The sequence below is a fragment of the Phoca vitulina genome, unplaced genomic scaffold (genome assembly GCF_004348235.1).
Source record: "Phoca vitulina isolate PV1807 unplaced genomic scaffold, GSC_HSeal_1.0 scaffold42, whole genome shotgun sequence".
Classification (NCBI taxonomy): Eukaryota; Metazoa; Chordata; class Mammalia; order Carnivora; family Phocidae; genus Phoca; species Phoca vitulina.
This window is the reverse complement of record NW_022589745.1, coordinates 1,140,291-1,156,229: the sequence shown is the minus strand read 5'-3', so window position 1 is coordinate 1,156,229 and position 15,939 is coordinate 1,140,291. Positions and strand designations below refer to the sequence as shown.

General features: G+C 48.4%; 1 protein-coding gene across 13 annotated transcripts in view; it reads left to right on the top strand.

The window, feature by feature from the left end:
• MYT1L (myelin transcription factor 1 like) overlaps positions 1-15,939 on the top strand; it is a 418,649-nt gene that overhangs the window by 281,132 nt on the left and 121,578 nt on the right. For all 13 annotated transcript variants that reach the window (XM_032430012.1, XM_032430004.1, XM_032430005.1 and 10 more), the window contains 3 exons: positions 7,061-7,115; positions 7,293-7,326; positions 7,619-7,681. In XM_032430012.1, the coding sequence (XP_032285903.1) occupies positions 7,061-7,115; positions 7,293-7,326; positions 7,619-7,681 (152 nt within the window). The remainder of the gene's footprint in view (positions 1-7,060; positions 7,116-7,292; positions 7,327-7,618; positions 7,682-15,939) is intronic.

Sequence of the window (15,939 nt, the reverse complement as noted above, 5' to 3'; positions counted from 1 at the left end):
TGGCCGTGGCACCACCCCCGAGTGCAGTCCAGTGAGCGTGCACACAGGCCTCCCGTGGCCATGGCACCGCCCCCGAGTGCAGTCCAGTGAGCGTGCACACAGGCCTCCCGTGGCCATGGCGCTGCCCCCAATGCCCCACACACTTGCAGAAAAGCAGAGACATCTCCTGTCTGCACGGGGTGCAGATATTTCTCTGCTCAGCTCTTTATTTGTATTACAGAAGTTTTAAAACTGTAATCAAATTATTAATAAATAGTAGTTAAACAACGGAGCTGACCGAGCGAATCATTAGCTCCCTGTAATTCCTTCCTTCATTCATTAATTCACTCCTTTTACCAAAACGTATAGATGCCTGCCGTAAGCCTGCGAATCTTTCTGCCACGTGTCCACATGCCTCAAGGGCAAGACCTGCTCTTTCTCGCCAGTCTTCTTTGTCTACTTTCGGAGGGCTAGGGGTGGACTGAACTTCATCGGGCTGTTCTCCGGCCTCTGTCAGGCCGAGCCCTGTCCCCCCAACACACAGGCAGGTCTTGGGGTGAAGAGACGAGGTTCCTCCATGATCCTCAGGGGTCAGCACAGGGCCCTCTTGTGCAGGTGCCCAAATTCACAGCATCCCCTGCGCCTTGCTGTCAAAATTCCTGTGTCAAGATGACACATTTCCCCTCAAGGGCTCCTGTTTCAGGACATTTTTATTGCCGACCATCATTGCAATGATTGCTAGTTTCTAAGGATTGTGTTTAGGATTTGTTGCATTACTTTTATTTTTTATTATTTTTAAAGACTTATTTATTTCCGAGAGAGGAGAGAGAGAGAGTGAGAGCGGGGGAGGGGCAGAGGGAGAGACGATCTCAAGCAGACTCCCCCCCGAGCACGGTCACGACCCTGAGGTCAGGACCTGAGCCAAAATCAAGAGTCAGACACTCCACCGACCACCACGCAGACGCGTTGCATTATTTTTCAAGTAGGAAGCCCCAAACTAGGTGCAGAAGTGGATTAAGGGTTTGGCCTGTGCTGCTTAGGAGGATTTCCTTCCGGGGCTCCCTGGTAATACTGTGTGGGTGACAGTTGTGGGCCCTGAGAGCAAGTGCCCGTCCCACATTTCCAAGGCTGCTCTGATTTCAGCTGTCCTATCTAGGTGTGCCAGAAAAGTCCCTGATGTCCCAGAAGGCCCAGTAATTTGGTTTGAAGCCTTGCCTCCCTCACTGCTCTTGCCCTTCTAGGAGACAGCATGAGTGGTATTTGTCAGGCCACAAATCTATACTTTTTCTTTGAAAACGTGGCCCCTCCCCCCACAGCACTCAAGCCGTGTCCACCTCCGTGGCCAGGGCGTGCCCAGCATGTGGTCGTGAGGAGGAGTCTCCCAGGGTTGTCTCAAGACCAAAGCCAAACACGGGCCGTCATAGACTCACCCACCTGCCCCCCGGGCTCCACGTTTTCCTGCCCCACAGCTGAGTGTTTGCCCCAACCGCTGCCACTCAGAGCCTCCATCTGGGGAGCAACTGGCAGAGGCCAGCGCTGGGGACAGGAGTCCAAGGACAGTCTGACACTTTACGATCAAAACTTGACATTGTGCATGAACTGTCTACCTAGGCCCGATGACAGGCAATCCACAAACCAAGCGAAGCTGCTCTTCCCTGCTCCGTTCCCGTGATGGTCAAGTTTTATGGAGCCATGTTTTTATAATGACTTTCTGAATTTTTTTTTATGCCACCTACTTAAGCTTATTGACAAGTTCACAACATAATTAGCCCCCAAATCTTCTCATTCAAATGAATTTCAGTTATGTTCGTTTCCATAATATCCTGTGTTCCCTCCATGGGTGACAAGTGTGTGACGCGGGTCCCACAGAGGTGGGCTCCCTGCTGGGTCACCGGGCCACCTCTGTGCTGGGGGCCCGGGAGGAGGCTGCTTAGCTGAGTCTGCATTTTCTCTTTTGCTCAGGTAATTCCTAGTCTCATTTCCTCTCTCCTGCCCCTGTTGGCGCCAAGCTTCCGCTCACCAAGCACGCGTATGCAAGGCGATGCGGTGACGAGGCCGCAGGGCCGGGGCCTGGGCCTCCTTCTACTGAGGTTGGCTTCACTGGCTACCAGTGCTCACTGAGAAAGGTTAGGAAGGAAAAGGAGAAGTAGGAGCAGACAAGTCAAGGCTTTGCCACCTGTCTTATGCACCTCGTCTTTCCTCATTTCCAAACTGTGAGGTTGGATACCTAATAAGGAAACGGTCACAAACCATGGCGCATGACCCGTCCATCTCTCCTAACTCTGCAACATCCTAACAATATGCCATCCTGTCACTTAATATAAACATTGGACAGAAATCCTAAAATTTAATGTATTTGCACTACATTAAATTCACTAAAAATCACTTTGTCGTCTTGGGGGAAAAATTTTTTAATTGCTATTGTACTTATTCTAAACGCAATTCAAGGAGGACAACCACAGAGAATGTCTGGTTCTTGCCGATCTTCACAGATGGGTTTTTATGAGCCGAGACTTCCTTGAGTCTGGGTGGGGACGTGGAGGCGGCGGTGTGTGTCATGAGGCGGTGGACATGGAGGGCCAGGCCTCGGTGACCCCGGGGACAGTAGCTCATGGGAATAAGAGCGCCGGGAAAAACATGGGCACGTGGTTTGATCTGCGCTCTTGATTTGGCCGGACGCTCTGGCTTCTCTTCATTATTCCTTGCCCAGACTTCCTCCGAGTCACACCACTTAGTCAATGAACTTCACTTCCTGCTCACGCACAGCACAGTCCTCCTGATGGTGCCAATGAGCAGTGGAAGAACCGGATGCTGAGCAGCAGGAGGTGAAAGATGGGTCTGGCTAATTGACGAAATGGGTAATTGCTTCCTGAATAATTGAGGGGCAGCTCTGGGGGAGAGAGCTCAGGGCTCAGCTGTGTCCAGTCCGAGCTCTGTACCAGGGAGACCCCGTCTCTCCCACCCTGGTCCCGCCGGAAGGAGCAGGCTGCTGGTGTGCAGAGTGCAGGGTGGCCGTCAGCGGGCTCCCGCTGAGCTGGGACCCCCGGCGCCCCTCCCCGGGGCCCGCTGCTATGGCCTGAAGGCTGTTCACTGCTGGAAAGCAGCTTCCAAGAGCTGACGGGACTGTAACGAACCTCTGAGTTTTTGATTAGGTAATATTCTGTAATCTTCATGAGGCCTCAACCTGAAGAAAGTGTGCACTTTGGGGGGGTGGGGGGACAGAGGGAAAATTATAAACTCAGTCCTGATTCTAAGTGTAAACTTTACATATTATAAAATAATTAGCCTACTCTCTCTTCAATAAGTCAGTTTGGTAACTTCTGTTGGTTCTAAAGTAAATGTCTTACATTTGAGACTTTTCTTTAAGTATAAAAGATTTAAGGTTCCTAAAAGAAACCTCTTGTTATTCTAAATATAAGCACTGGACTTACAAATAAAAGCATTCATGCTAAGGTGGGCGTGAGGGTATGTTTGCTAAATGTGAATTACTGGCGAAGGGGTCGGAACCTGAGCCGTGACAGCAGAATTCACGGTCTCCGGCCCCAGGGAAGAGCGAACTCATACTCACCGTCACGGTGTCGTCCAGTGGAGCTCCTGCCACCGGTCTCAGGGCCCCAGAGGAACAGACTCCGAAGCACAGTTCCCGGGGCGCTTCCAAGGGCGGCCGCCAGGGGAGGGAAAGCCGCGGGACAGCAGAAGCCTGCCTTTGGGGGTGGCGGGCGGGCCCAGGGTCCCCAAAGAGGCAGATGTGTGGACGAGCCCGTGGTGTCAGGTGGTCTTTGACCATAAGCTTGTGGGTGTAAACGTCAGAGATGGAAGCACTCCTCAAGCTCTGGGTGATGACTTTTATGCTTTCTGCTTCATCTGAACTTGCTGGCATTCGCGCACCTCGAAACATCTGAGTCAAAGCAAAATTTAAAACAGTTTTGAGCTATTCGGTTTTGGGGTTCATTCGCAGGAGAAAGAAAAACGAACCCCCATTTGCTTAGTGTCTCCTATACGTTGGGTGCTTTGCGGGATTGTTTATAAATGACAAGGAACCAGCACAGAGAGCAGAACTCGTTCTAGAGCCTGAAACTTCACGCAGGATGAGCCCAGAACAAACAAGGATAGGAGTGGCTGGAATGGCCCCCCAGCCGACCCGGGTCTGGTGGGAATTGAACGCACAGCAGGAAGGGTATTGCAGGGTGCTGGGGAAAGGGTTCTGTATTTAATGAGTGATCAATGGCAGAAGTAACTGTATCTGGAAGGAAATAAGATTGTCCTTCTAGATGTAAAAAGATGGATTAAAAATTTAAACATAAAAAATAAAATAAGTCTTATACAACCATATGAGAATTAGCTAATGAGGCCAAGTTTTTCAGTTTAATACCCACAGAGGAGTGGCAGCCTCGGCCCCCCTTGGTGACAAGTTCGGTCCTGAGTTACAGCCAGGGTGGGGGGGGGCGGTTCTAAAGGCAGGTTTGCCGTCAGAGGCTGTGGCAGCAGCCCGTGGTGCTCCTGGAAGGGACCGAGTGGCCTGCACTGTGAACCCCTGAGCCCTGCCCCTCCTCGGGGCCCCGGACTGCACCCCAGGCCTGCAAACCCCAGGGTCTTTGCACAGCCCCTTCCCTCTGCCTGGAACACACACCCCCCCACTTTTAACCTCAGACCTGCAATTAACCTTGAAAACTCAGCTCAAACTCCCTCCCCCCAGGAAGCCCCACTTTCTCTCCCAGGATGGGTTAGACATGGTGCACCCAAGCTCCACCTGCCCCGGTGGGAACAGTTCTCTAGTGATCTCCTCCGGCACCCCGTTAGCACTCAGCATTGAATTCCTTAAAGAACAGGATTTCAGCCCATTATCTCTGCACCCCCGGTCCCATGACAGGTGCGCAGCATGGCAGGATGGGACGCGGTCTGTTTCCCATCACCTTCCTGAACGCTGGCGCACGTTTGCCTCGTGTCACGTGGGCCCGATCTGCTTTGCTACAGTTTCACGGTGTTCGGAAAATTTTCCCACGTGGAGTAGTGATTTCGCAGCATCGACGTGTTATCCGGAGGTGCTGTGGCCTTGCTCTGCAGATCCACAAACCGTGCCTGCACTCGGGGATTCCAGCCCCGAGCCTGGCTGTGCTGAAATCGCGGAGGAGGGGCTGGTGCCCAAAAGAGGGGCAAACAAGCCGCTGCGTCATGCTCCTTTTCCCTGCAACGTTTCTTGAGTTCCTCTTCCTCCATCTGTCTTCCCTGGACGGAGTGAGCTGCCGTCTCCACGGAGGCCAGCACAGCGCTCCTCAGACGGCCCATCTCTGCCTTCCCTCCCCACCCGCACCTGCTCTCAAACTGCTGCTAAATTAATTTTTTCTAAAATACACTTGTGAGGCCCCTCCCCAGCCCGCGTGCTCCAGAACACCTCCCGGGTCTGCCGGGCTCCCCTCCCGGGTCTGCGGGCGCTCAGAGTGCCCCCTCCCCACGCTCCCCGTGGCCTCGGCCCTGCACTGCGCATCAAGCCTGTCTCTCCTGGCCTGTGCCACCCCCCTGACCTGCCCGCTTCCCAGAAAACAGACCCCCTCACTTGTTCATGCAACAGCTTCCAGTGTCTCCACACACGCTAAAACACAATCTTCCCTTTCTCACAGACAGCTCTGAAATCCCACAGCTTTCCCGATGAAGTCTTTCCTCAGTGGCCCACCTCACACTAGCTCCTCCTTTCCTCAAATTCCTGTTTCATTGAAACTGGCACAATCCTGGATCTGCACACACATCTCCCATTAAAAGATATTAAGCTCATTAAATGAGCTGTGGTTTTTATTGTATGTATTTTTTCCTTTGCTGCTGCCAGACTCAGCAAACAGTATTAATAAATAATCAGCTGGTAGTCAGTTGTCAGGAACACTCCATCGGGGGCTGCCGGTTTAGCGCAAGGACACCTTAGTGTTGCCTCTGTGGAGGATCGCGCCTTAGGAGCAGTTCGTTGTTAGAGCCGATCTGCCCGTTCTCTGCTTCACGTGAGTCTGACAGAGCCCCGTGCATCTCACGACCCTTCTGCACCCCATCATGTCCTCCTCATCCTAACCTGTGGGGGACGTGAACGGGGCATGGAAGACATTTTGGGGTGCCCCAGTCTTCTGCCTTGGGGTACCTTGGATGGGCAAGGACGTCACAGATGGGGGTGAAATGTCCTGTCCTTGTGATCAGAGGAGTTTTGTCCTTAGGGTTCTTCTCTCATCAGGCCCTCTGTTGTGTTGAGCGAAATTCTCCAGCTGTGCAGCTTTGCCGTGTGTATGTTACACATACGTGTGGAAATATTGGGTGAGCCAATACACTGCCACCATGTTCACCTGTCCAGTAGTGGTCCCGCGGCTTAAAGATGATGCGTAAGCCGGGTGGCTTGGTTTCAGGGCCTTGGACCAAAAATTCTACTTGGAAGACCTTGGGCAAGTCACATCTATAAAATAGATATAACAAAGATACCTTTCTTACAAAATCATTGTGAGGGCCAGACAAGGTAATACAGGAAAATGCTTTGTAATCTCGGAAGTGTGAGATGTGTCCGTTACTATGGGCAGAGGGCCTGTGTCCCCAGGATGCATAACATGACAACTTAGACCAAAGTGGGCGGTGATTGTATCCGAAGCTAAATGACACGGAGTCAGCCCCCAAGTTAAACACGTCCTCCTTCTGCACCCACCTCCTCCTCTCTTAATGGTGTGATCAGATTACACTTTCAGTTCCAGACTACATGTATGTACCTGCTTGCACACGCAACGTCTCTTATGTTCTTGGTACAAATTAGGCAGCTCAGAATTAACCCAGGTATATCCTGATCCGTCTTTGAAAAGGGTAAACAGTCTGCCCCTGAAACTTCGTCAGTCTGCCCTGTTACCGAGGGCGGGGCCTCCCGATGATGCGTTCCCTGCAAGGTCGAGGTCTGCTTTGATTTTTTTTAAGTAACACAGTTAGATTGCCTGATGCTTTCCTCCCCACGCGCCTTCCATAGAGGGCTCCCCCATAGCCACTAAGATGCTGGGGCTCGGGGGCATGCACGGCTGGCCTTCGCAGGCGGGAGCTGCACACTGACCGCATGCCCTTCTATCCACAGATGGAGGTGGACGCCGAGGAGAAGCGCCATCGTACACGGTCCAAAGGGGTTCGAGGTACGTCCACGCATCCCCAAGCCCCTGGAAGCCCTGCTCAGGGCCCCCTTCATCCTGCGGAGCTGTGTGCACCGTCCGTTCGGACCCTGTTCTGACACCACCCTGTCGATAGCGTTCTGTGGGAGAGGGGATGTGTGATAGATGATAAATTTCTATCTGTTTTCCATCTCTCTGCAGTTCCCGTGGAACCAGCCATACAAGAGCTCTTCAGGTTAGTGCTCTGTGGGCAAAATGTATCCCCATTAGCAATTTAGAAAATCCATGCCTTTTAACGGGCAGACGGCACTCTCGGGCTCACCGGGGACTTGCTCCTGCCAGGCTGCTCTGATGGGTTACCTGCTAATAAAAAGCAGCCCTAATGGTTGCCCTCCTTCTGTCTGTGTACCCTCCCTCCCGATGCTCCCGAAGCACTCGCCCCCCCCAGCAGCGCGCTCGCCCCCCCCCAGCAGTGTCTTCATCCCCCCAGCACTCGGCCCCGTGTAACCACCTCTTTCTCTTTGCAGTTGTCCCACACCTGGTTGTGACGGCAGCGGTCACGTCAGTGGCAAATATGCAAGACACAGAAGGTAACCGCCGCCTCCTCCACAAGTACGGTGTGCCCGGCTTGTCTAGGGTGCAGACCGAAGGGCGACGATGAGTGGGGGGTGTTCTTGGAAACAGGGAGTGTTGTCTTTTCCTCCTCTCTCTGATGTGAACTCAGCCTTTGGTTTCACGTGCAGGGTCTCCAGGCAGAATTCACGATAACACATAAGATACCACAAATTAAGACCAGGCTTAAACTCATTTTCCCACACACACAGCGGCATGCTAAGAACCTCCCTCTGCTCCACTGAGACGGCCTGCTGGTCCTTGGCCCTTTGCTCATTCTGGTAGCTGCAGGATGGTGGTAAGTCACGGAGGGTAAATGAGAGTATGACCTTCCTGATCTTCCTGCAGGAGCTCAGCTTCTGTGATTGGGAAGGGAAGCCCAAGCGGGCACCTGGGCATCTGTAGGGGAAGGTCCTGGCAGAGATTAACGTCCAGGACAGATCACACTAATGAGGCTATGAGGCTTAAATGATTATATCATTCCTGTAAATACTGAGGTTTAGGTCCATAACAGAGGTGGGTGTGGAGAACATCTACAAGATCAGATGGCTGGGTAATTATCGCTAAAAATATATCATAGCAGAATTTTATCACACACACCTCAGGCCGAGAGTCATGAAGAGATCGATCTTTAGATTTACTTTTCCATAAGGAATTTCTTCCCTGTGATATTAATGCAGCTATACCTTTCAATGGAAGATGTTGGTTATGAGGAGTTAGAGATGTTTACAGGCTCTGTAGTGAATTTTTAGCTAATTTTTCACAAATGAGGTTGCTAGGTCTAAGGTCGTTCATCCTAACAAGCCATCAAGAACCAAGCCCACGTAACGAAAGCTCAGATGCTCGAGCAGGTGTGCCGGCCGCACCTCGGGGTGACCTTCCTTCACTGCCTGATGTTTTATTTCCTTTTCAGCTGAACATTAATTTATGGGTGAAATCAAGCAATTATTTTGATTGTCCTTCAGTAAAATCAAGGGAAAAATTATAAATTACTCCCCAAGTCCCCATGCTAGCATTTAAGGAGACAGGGAATTTTTAATGAGCATCCATGATGAAATGGTTATCAGACTTCTGTTACATACCAAAGGAGTGACAGGTCAGTTTTTAAGGGAATTTTGTGATTGAAACATTAATTTATCATATTATTATTGCTCTTGTATATTATAGTAAATTACCGAACATGTAAGTTAAATAATTAGTTTCTTTAAAGTATTTATGTTATTTTATAAAGGTATATGCATGTAAATCCTTAATCTAAAAATTTTTAAAACCATGTTGCTTATATTTTCAATGAAAAACAAGTTAGCAGACCATGAACGAAATCAAGTTTTTCCCTTAATCATCTCTTGATTAGTCAATAGTTGAACTTTATCATCCTGTTACTTTTTTGGCTAAAAAGTTTAGATTAGGTGTCATCTAGACATAATTTGATAATCACAGTTTTTCAGGAAAAACCATGAAGTTTTCAAAGAATCACTCAAAGCACATTCTTACCCAAGGTGCATCCCACACAGCTGCGAGGTCTCCCTGTGAGATCTCCATCCCCGCGTAAGCAGTAACTGAGGCTCAGCTTGGGGATGGCTTGAAGATGGCCAGGCTTCATTTTCCTTTGAGACACGATGCTGGTGTGAGCACAGAACACCCCAGATCTTACAGGAGTGAAGAAGGTGGCATGTTAGAGAAGATTCACAGGAACAGCCAATTTAGACAATTTTTCAACACATGGTTTAATTTAATTTAAAATAATGTCATAAGTTTTGCCATGCACCATAATCTATGTAATTATTAGAACTCTTAGTATTTTAGTAGAAATAGCCCATGTGGTGGCAGTGGATGAAGAGTGATTTTCCAGGAAGGGACGCAGGTTCGAGTTTCCCCGGCGCCGCTAGCCAACTGGGTGTGGGGGGGATTTGGACAAATTATTTACATTTATGGACTTCTATTTCCTCGGTTTTAGAATGCAATGCTTACAGACTTGTTACATAAAACCATTTACCACTCAAAACTTACGTCACCGAGGGGCGCCTGCGTGGCTCAGTCGTTAAGCGTCTGCTTTCGGCTCAGGTCATGATCCCAGGGTCTTGGGATCGAGCCCCGCATCGGGCTCCCTGCTCAGCCAGGAGCCTGCTTCTCCCTCTCCCCACTCCCCCGCTTGTGTTCCCTCTCTAGCTGTCTCTCTCTCTCTGTCAAATAAATAAATAAAAAATCTTTAAAAAAAAAAAAAACCTTACATCACCGATGTGCCAATTCTCAAGAGGAGTGTCAGCGCGGGATCAAGTGAAGCTTTCTGAGTTTTGTTTTTGATGTCTATATGGTATCAATAATTTTCTATTGAGTGTGGTTGGCGCACTATGTTAGGTTAGTCTCAGGTGTACAACATGATGACTTGGCGACTCTCTACGTTGTGCCATGATCGTCACGAGTGTAGTCCCCACACGACGCGGTTAGAGTAGCATTGGCCGTATCCCCTGTGCGTCCCCCTGGCTTATTCATCCCCTCACTGGAGGCCTTCACGTCCCGCTCCCCGTCACCCGTTTTGCCCTCCCCTCCCCTCCGGCAGCCGTCAGGTTGTTCTCTATACTTATGGGTCAGTTGTTGGCTTTTTGTTTGTTTGTTTCTTCGGCTTTTTTTTTAGATTCAACCTATGATATTTGCCTTTGTCTGACTTATTTTACTTAGCATAATACCTTCTAGGTCCATCCACATTGTTGCAGATGGTAAGATTTTCTTCTTTCTGTGGCTGAGTAATATTCCATTATATACACCACATCTTCTTTATCCGTTCATCAGTCGATGGCCACTTGGGCTGCTTCCATATCTGGCTATTGTAGATAATGCTGTTATAAACACGGATGCATGTATCCCTTCAAATTAGTGTTTCTGTCTTCTTCGGGTAAATACCTAGTAGTGCAATTGCTGGGTCGTAGGGTAGCTCTATTTTTAACTTTTCGAGGACCTCCATACTGTTTTCCAGAGTGGCTGCACCAGTTTGCATTCCCACCAACAGTGCACGAGGTTCCCCTTTCTCCATATCCTCACTGATACCTGTTGTTTCTTGTCTTTTTTATTCTAGCCATTCTGACAGGTGTGAGGTGATAGCTCATGGTGGTTTTTGATTTGCATTTCCCTGATGATTATATATTACCAGTAATTTTTAACTAAGGGATGACATTTGAATTTCTCAAACCGAAAAGTTGCTTCTTATAGTAGATAAGACTCATGTATACATTAACATCTTATGACTGGTGCTATTTCAAATCTGTATGATTTCAATTATTTTTGGCTTTAAAAGATTTCCTGCTTCCAAAGTTTCTCCTCTCTCACAGCTATTTACGCACATAAATACCTGCACACACCCCACAACACAAGTGTGACGTTGACGTCTACTGCTTCGTCCCTGCTGAGACTCAGCCCCTTCTGATATGACAAGAGTGGCAGCCTGAGTCTTGGTTTTGATGAAATTACCCATCCTTTTGGTCTTTTAGCAATAAAATATTCAGTGAATATATTCTTCGTAGGGATATAACTTCATTTTATTCATATATCATGTCAGTTCATAGCCAAGTAAAAAGGTGTTTTAGTATGTGGACAGATCCATTTATTTGAACATACAAAAAGTAATTTGAGGCAAATGGGGGGAATTTATAATGTAAATTTTAAAAAATTTTTTAAGACATTTGATATCAAGTGATAAAATGATGCCTACCAGCTAAACTTTATTTTTAGCATAAGAAAATGAGGAAATCAAAATCAAGTATACCTTCCCTATTCCAGACTGCCGCTTTGTGGGGCACTGACTCCCAGTGGCTGGTCACGCCGCCTCAGTGATGTTTTCTCAGTGTGATAGAGGTAGGGCTATGGGTCTGTAAGAAACTGGGACTGAGCTTAGAGGAGATTCAACCACTGGATAATACCTGTGAAAGGAAACAATACTGTGAAAAAGGAATTTGCAATTTAAGATCCTGGTACAAATTTTGAGGGGGTTGAGCTAACGTTGTAATACTTCTTTTATTAGATGGTCCACCTTACTTCAAAAATCGTATGCTTAAAGAAAAGATAATCTGTTCCTGGCTATTTATTTGTGTTCGTAGTTCATGAACAATTTGAGGTAGTTGATAAACACATGTACAACTGCACAATTAAAAGTTGAATCACAGAGTAAATTAGGAAAAACGCAAGGGAAATACAAACATAATTTTACCAGAAACCCAGGATATATCAGAGGTTTAGATATAGTCTGACATTGTGTTCTGAGTTTTCTGGCGGCCAAGGAAAAAATGAGAAAAATGAATGATGGTTTCCATTATCTGATAGAGGTGTTCTATCAGTTCCTCAACACTGACGATAAATACGTTCACACCCCCATATACGGACCAGCAGGGATCCAAGGTCACTCACCATTCTGTGCCCTGGAAGGACCAGGCCTCTCATGAGGCTAATCAGTATAACAAACACTTATCCTCAGAAACGTTGTTAGTATCTAGACACATGAATCTGACTTCTGTTCTTCCCACCTGAGGTTTTATGTTATTGGCATATAAGTATGACAAAAACACCGTGGACTTTGCAGTCAGGACCAGAAATAATTCTCCTGTTACGAACCAAAGTACTAACACAGTCTATTCTGTATGTGGGGAGTCTGACCTCTTCCTCTGGACCCATGGTCACAGGGCCTTGCACATGGCCCAGGGAAGTCTGCTCCTCTGAGTGCATGCGACTTTTCTTGCCCTACTTGTGGGTAGCTAGAGACGTTCTTATATCTCAAACGTGAGTCCAACTACAGGGCTTCCTTTGCAGATGGGAAAACTCACTCTTGGTCATCCTAAGGGGGTTTTCCAAAGTCTCAGCCGCCTGAGTTCAGGAACGGGAGCTTCCTGAGCTCCCTCGGCTCTCCTCCCCACCATGTCCTCTCCTAGAGCGCAAGCACAGTGACCTGTTAGCGTTGAAGATACCCATGGGTGTAAAGCAAGTAGCTGCCCACACGTCCACAGCTATTCCTACAGTGGGTAGGTGGCAGGAGAAAATGGAATGCCTGGAAGCCACACACTGGAATTCAGGAAGTTGCTGGCCTGTAGCTCTGTTGGCAGGGAAGGGTCCAGGCCAGGTGGAGAGCATGTAGACCCAGCCCAAAGCCCGCGGCACAGTGTGAGCGACGCTGCAGTGCAGGGCATCCGTGGGTGCTGATTTGCTTACTTCTTTCTGAATAGTGATTTTTGCATAAGCCTCTAATGAGAGAAAGAGAGAGAGAGAGATGGAGGAAGTCCTTAATGTGGATTCATTCTTCACTCATCTGTTTTGCCATCCCTCCGGATTTATTTCTGAAATTTAATGGATTTCATTTATATTTACCCTTCACTTCAGTTTTTGAAATTATGTGTTTGTTGAGCATAGGGTTCTGATGGAAATTTGACCTGAAATTTATCTTCAGAGTCTTGCCCACTCAACAGGCACCCAAAAGCTAGGTGATAGGTGTTGGTATTCTATTTAAATCCTCCCCAATTTAGAAAATCCAGAGTCAAATCAATTGATCTTGAAACTTTAAAATTAAAAGCTCCAAATGGTAGCTTTTCTTTTTTATTAGAAAATTATTGGATTCTCTCCGGCTTATTGTACACATTCCTTATTCAGATTTTCTCCCATTTCATATACCTTTGCACCCACCAGTGTGACCGTCATGGCGGCAGCCGGGGGTGAATAATTGCCTGTCTTCACGGGAGCTTGTTCTGGAGCTGAAGTCGAGGGCTTGCTTCCTGATGTATGCATGCCTCATTTGGATTCTGCCAACAGCCTAGGGGCTGTATTATTCATGCCTCGACAGAGAGCACTCACTAAAAGCCTTGGAACAGAGCCAGGTACCGGCGAGAGATAGTGGAGCATTGCAACGTGCAACTGAGAGGAGCATCAATAATCCAAAAAAAAAAAGGGAAAAAGAAGAAGAAACAGGGAGGAAGGCAGAGAGAGAAACAGGGATCCCTGTACCTCCCTTTTACCAGTTTTATATTGATAGAAATTTCATGTGCATTAAAATAAAATACCCTAAAATAATTGCATTTTTTTCCTAACTACGCTTGAAAGTTTAACACAATTTTCCACATTTAATTGCAAAGCTGATTTTAATTAGTCAGGCCCTGCATGTGAAAAATGAAGATTCGCTTGGGTGCGTGGAACACACTGCAGCGTTTGCTGGATGCTCTAATTAATGTGTGGCTGATGTACAACCGGGTGCGCCGTGGGATGTTTATGAAAAATTCTGTGCACGGAGCCACTCAGCCGGTCTATCTGTGTTTTACTTCATGAACCCACGAGAATAAATAACTCCCCCCTTGTTCTTTATGAGACATCATTGTGCCTGCCATCACCCCATCCGTGAACTTTATGGCATGCCTGTCCTTTTTACTATTTGTCGCTGGCATTATAAATCAGAAGTTTGGGGATATATATTTTAACATCAATTTGATGGCTTGCGCAGTTGCACATGGAGCAAACATTTTGAGATCTAGAGACTTCTATGTATGAAGTAGAATCAGAGCAAATGGGTTCCCAGACTCGTCATTCACAGCTGATTATCAACCATATGTGTGCAAACACACAAAATTCAGGCACAGTCTTTTCAGACTGATGTGGCTCTTAACCTTTATTGTCACAATACATCCTTTATTTGGGGAAAAAGAAAAAAAAAAAAAAGAAGCTGCCTGCCATTATCCTGAAAAAGCAATTTGCCTGCTGCTGGTCTGCAGGACACCTGCCCAGATGCAAGGTCTCTGGCCCTCGCCTCGTCCATTACATACGCTAGAGCACAGCGTGACTGATTCAGTGTGTTTAAAACTGAAAAGCAAAACGTATCATGAATTGCAGAGCATATCTTCGATGCTGACAAACCTAAATAAGTTTCAAATAATTCCATATTCAAAGAGAAGGCACGTGGGCATTTTCTGGTAGAGTCAGGAAGCCTAAACCAGGAAGCATATGTACGGAGGCTCCGTAACATTCACCATCGGTACTGGCCAAGTCTAGATTTAGCAATTATAATCTTGATCTCATTTCTTGGCTCATGATTAAAATCTATAAACATGGCTTTGCAACATCCACAGAATATTCATCGGAAATTGGTGTGTACACAGCTATTGTCTTGGGTTTACCCCCCGAAACACCCACAGTTCCGTTCTGACCGCCACCATCTGTGTTGGGATGATGGCAAATACAAGGCAGCCGCTTTCTAGATGGGACGTGCGGAGAGGTGGGTTCCTGAGGTGGTGAAGGAGGAGGTCGGAGAGGCTGAGCCGCGGCGGGACCCACAGTGCGCCGCGGGGGCGACCACCAGGCCTCAGCTGCAGGTGGCGGCTCTTCCTCCAGGGACAGGAGAGGCCGACGCTGGGCTCCCGGTGCTGCGGGGTGCATGTTCCCCAAGTTAGGGAGTGAGGGTGGTGGCAGAGGGTGGGGGCTCGGGGTGGGGAAGGCCCCTTGCCAGATTCCAGTGCTCTCAGGAGAGGGTTCCAGGAGGAGCTCCCAGTGCCCAGAGTCGGTATCACAACTGACGATTTTGGAGGAAACCCCTGGTGGGCAGCACTGTGCCCCACGCTCGAGGGCGTTCACGCTGTTGTCGTCTACGCCCGCACTTCCAGGACCCTTGCGAGGGCTGACGCCGGAAACACTCGCTTCTCCTGCTTCTCTGCCTCATGTCCTGAAGAGAAAATGGCGCTTCAAATATTAGACCCCAAAATATGATTGCAACCCCAAACTCCAGCAAGACACTCTTCCTGCCTAAATTACTAAGAGATGGAGGAAAGTGCTCGCTTGGCCTTAACGTTGCTCGGATTCAATGAGATTGTAGGGCTTTCATCTGAAGAGTTTCTGTGTGACTAAGTTGCCAGCTACAGATGAAAACCCACCTCCAATGGGCTTAAAAGTGCAGAATTAATTGTCTCACCAGGAGCCTAACTCGGGGGCTTCTGCTCCATCATCCGGCGCCTCTGCTGCCAAGCTCTCGGCTCCCGTGTGCTTCCGCATCACAGGACAGAAGAGGCAGGAGGAGTCCTGCCTAGAAACTCTCATAAATCAAGGTGGAGCTCTCCGGGAGCTGCCAACACCATCCTCTCAGCTCTCGTGCTCCATGGGGGACCTCGGCCATCCCCGAGCCATCCCTGACCAGCACACATGACCGTCCTCATGACTGTCCAGCCCATCCCGGAGCCAGAGGCTGGGTCAGCTTCCCCTGAGGCAAGGGTTCTCAACATAG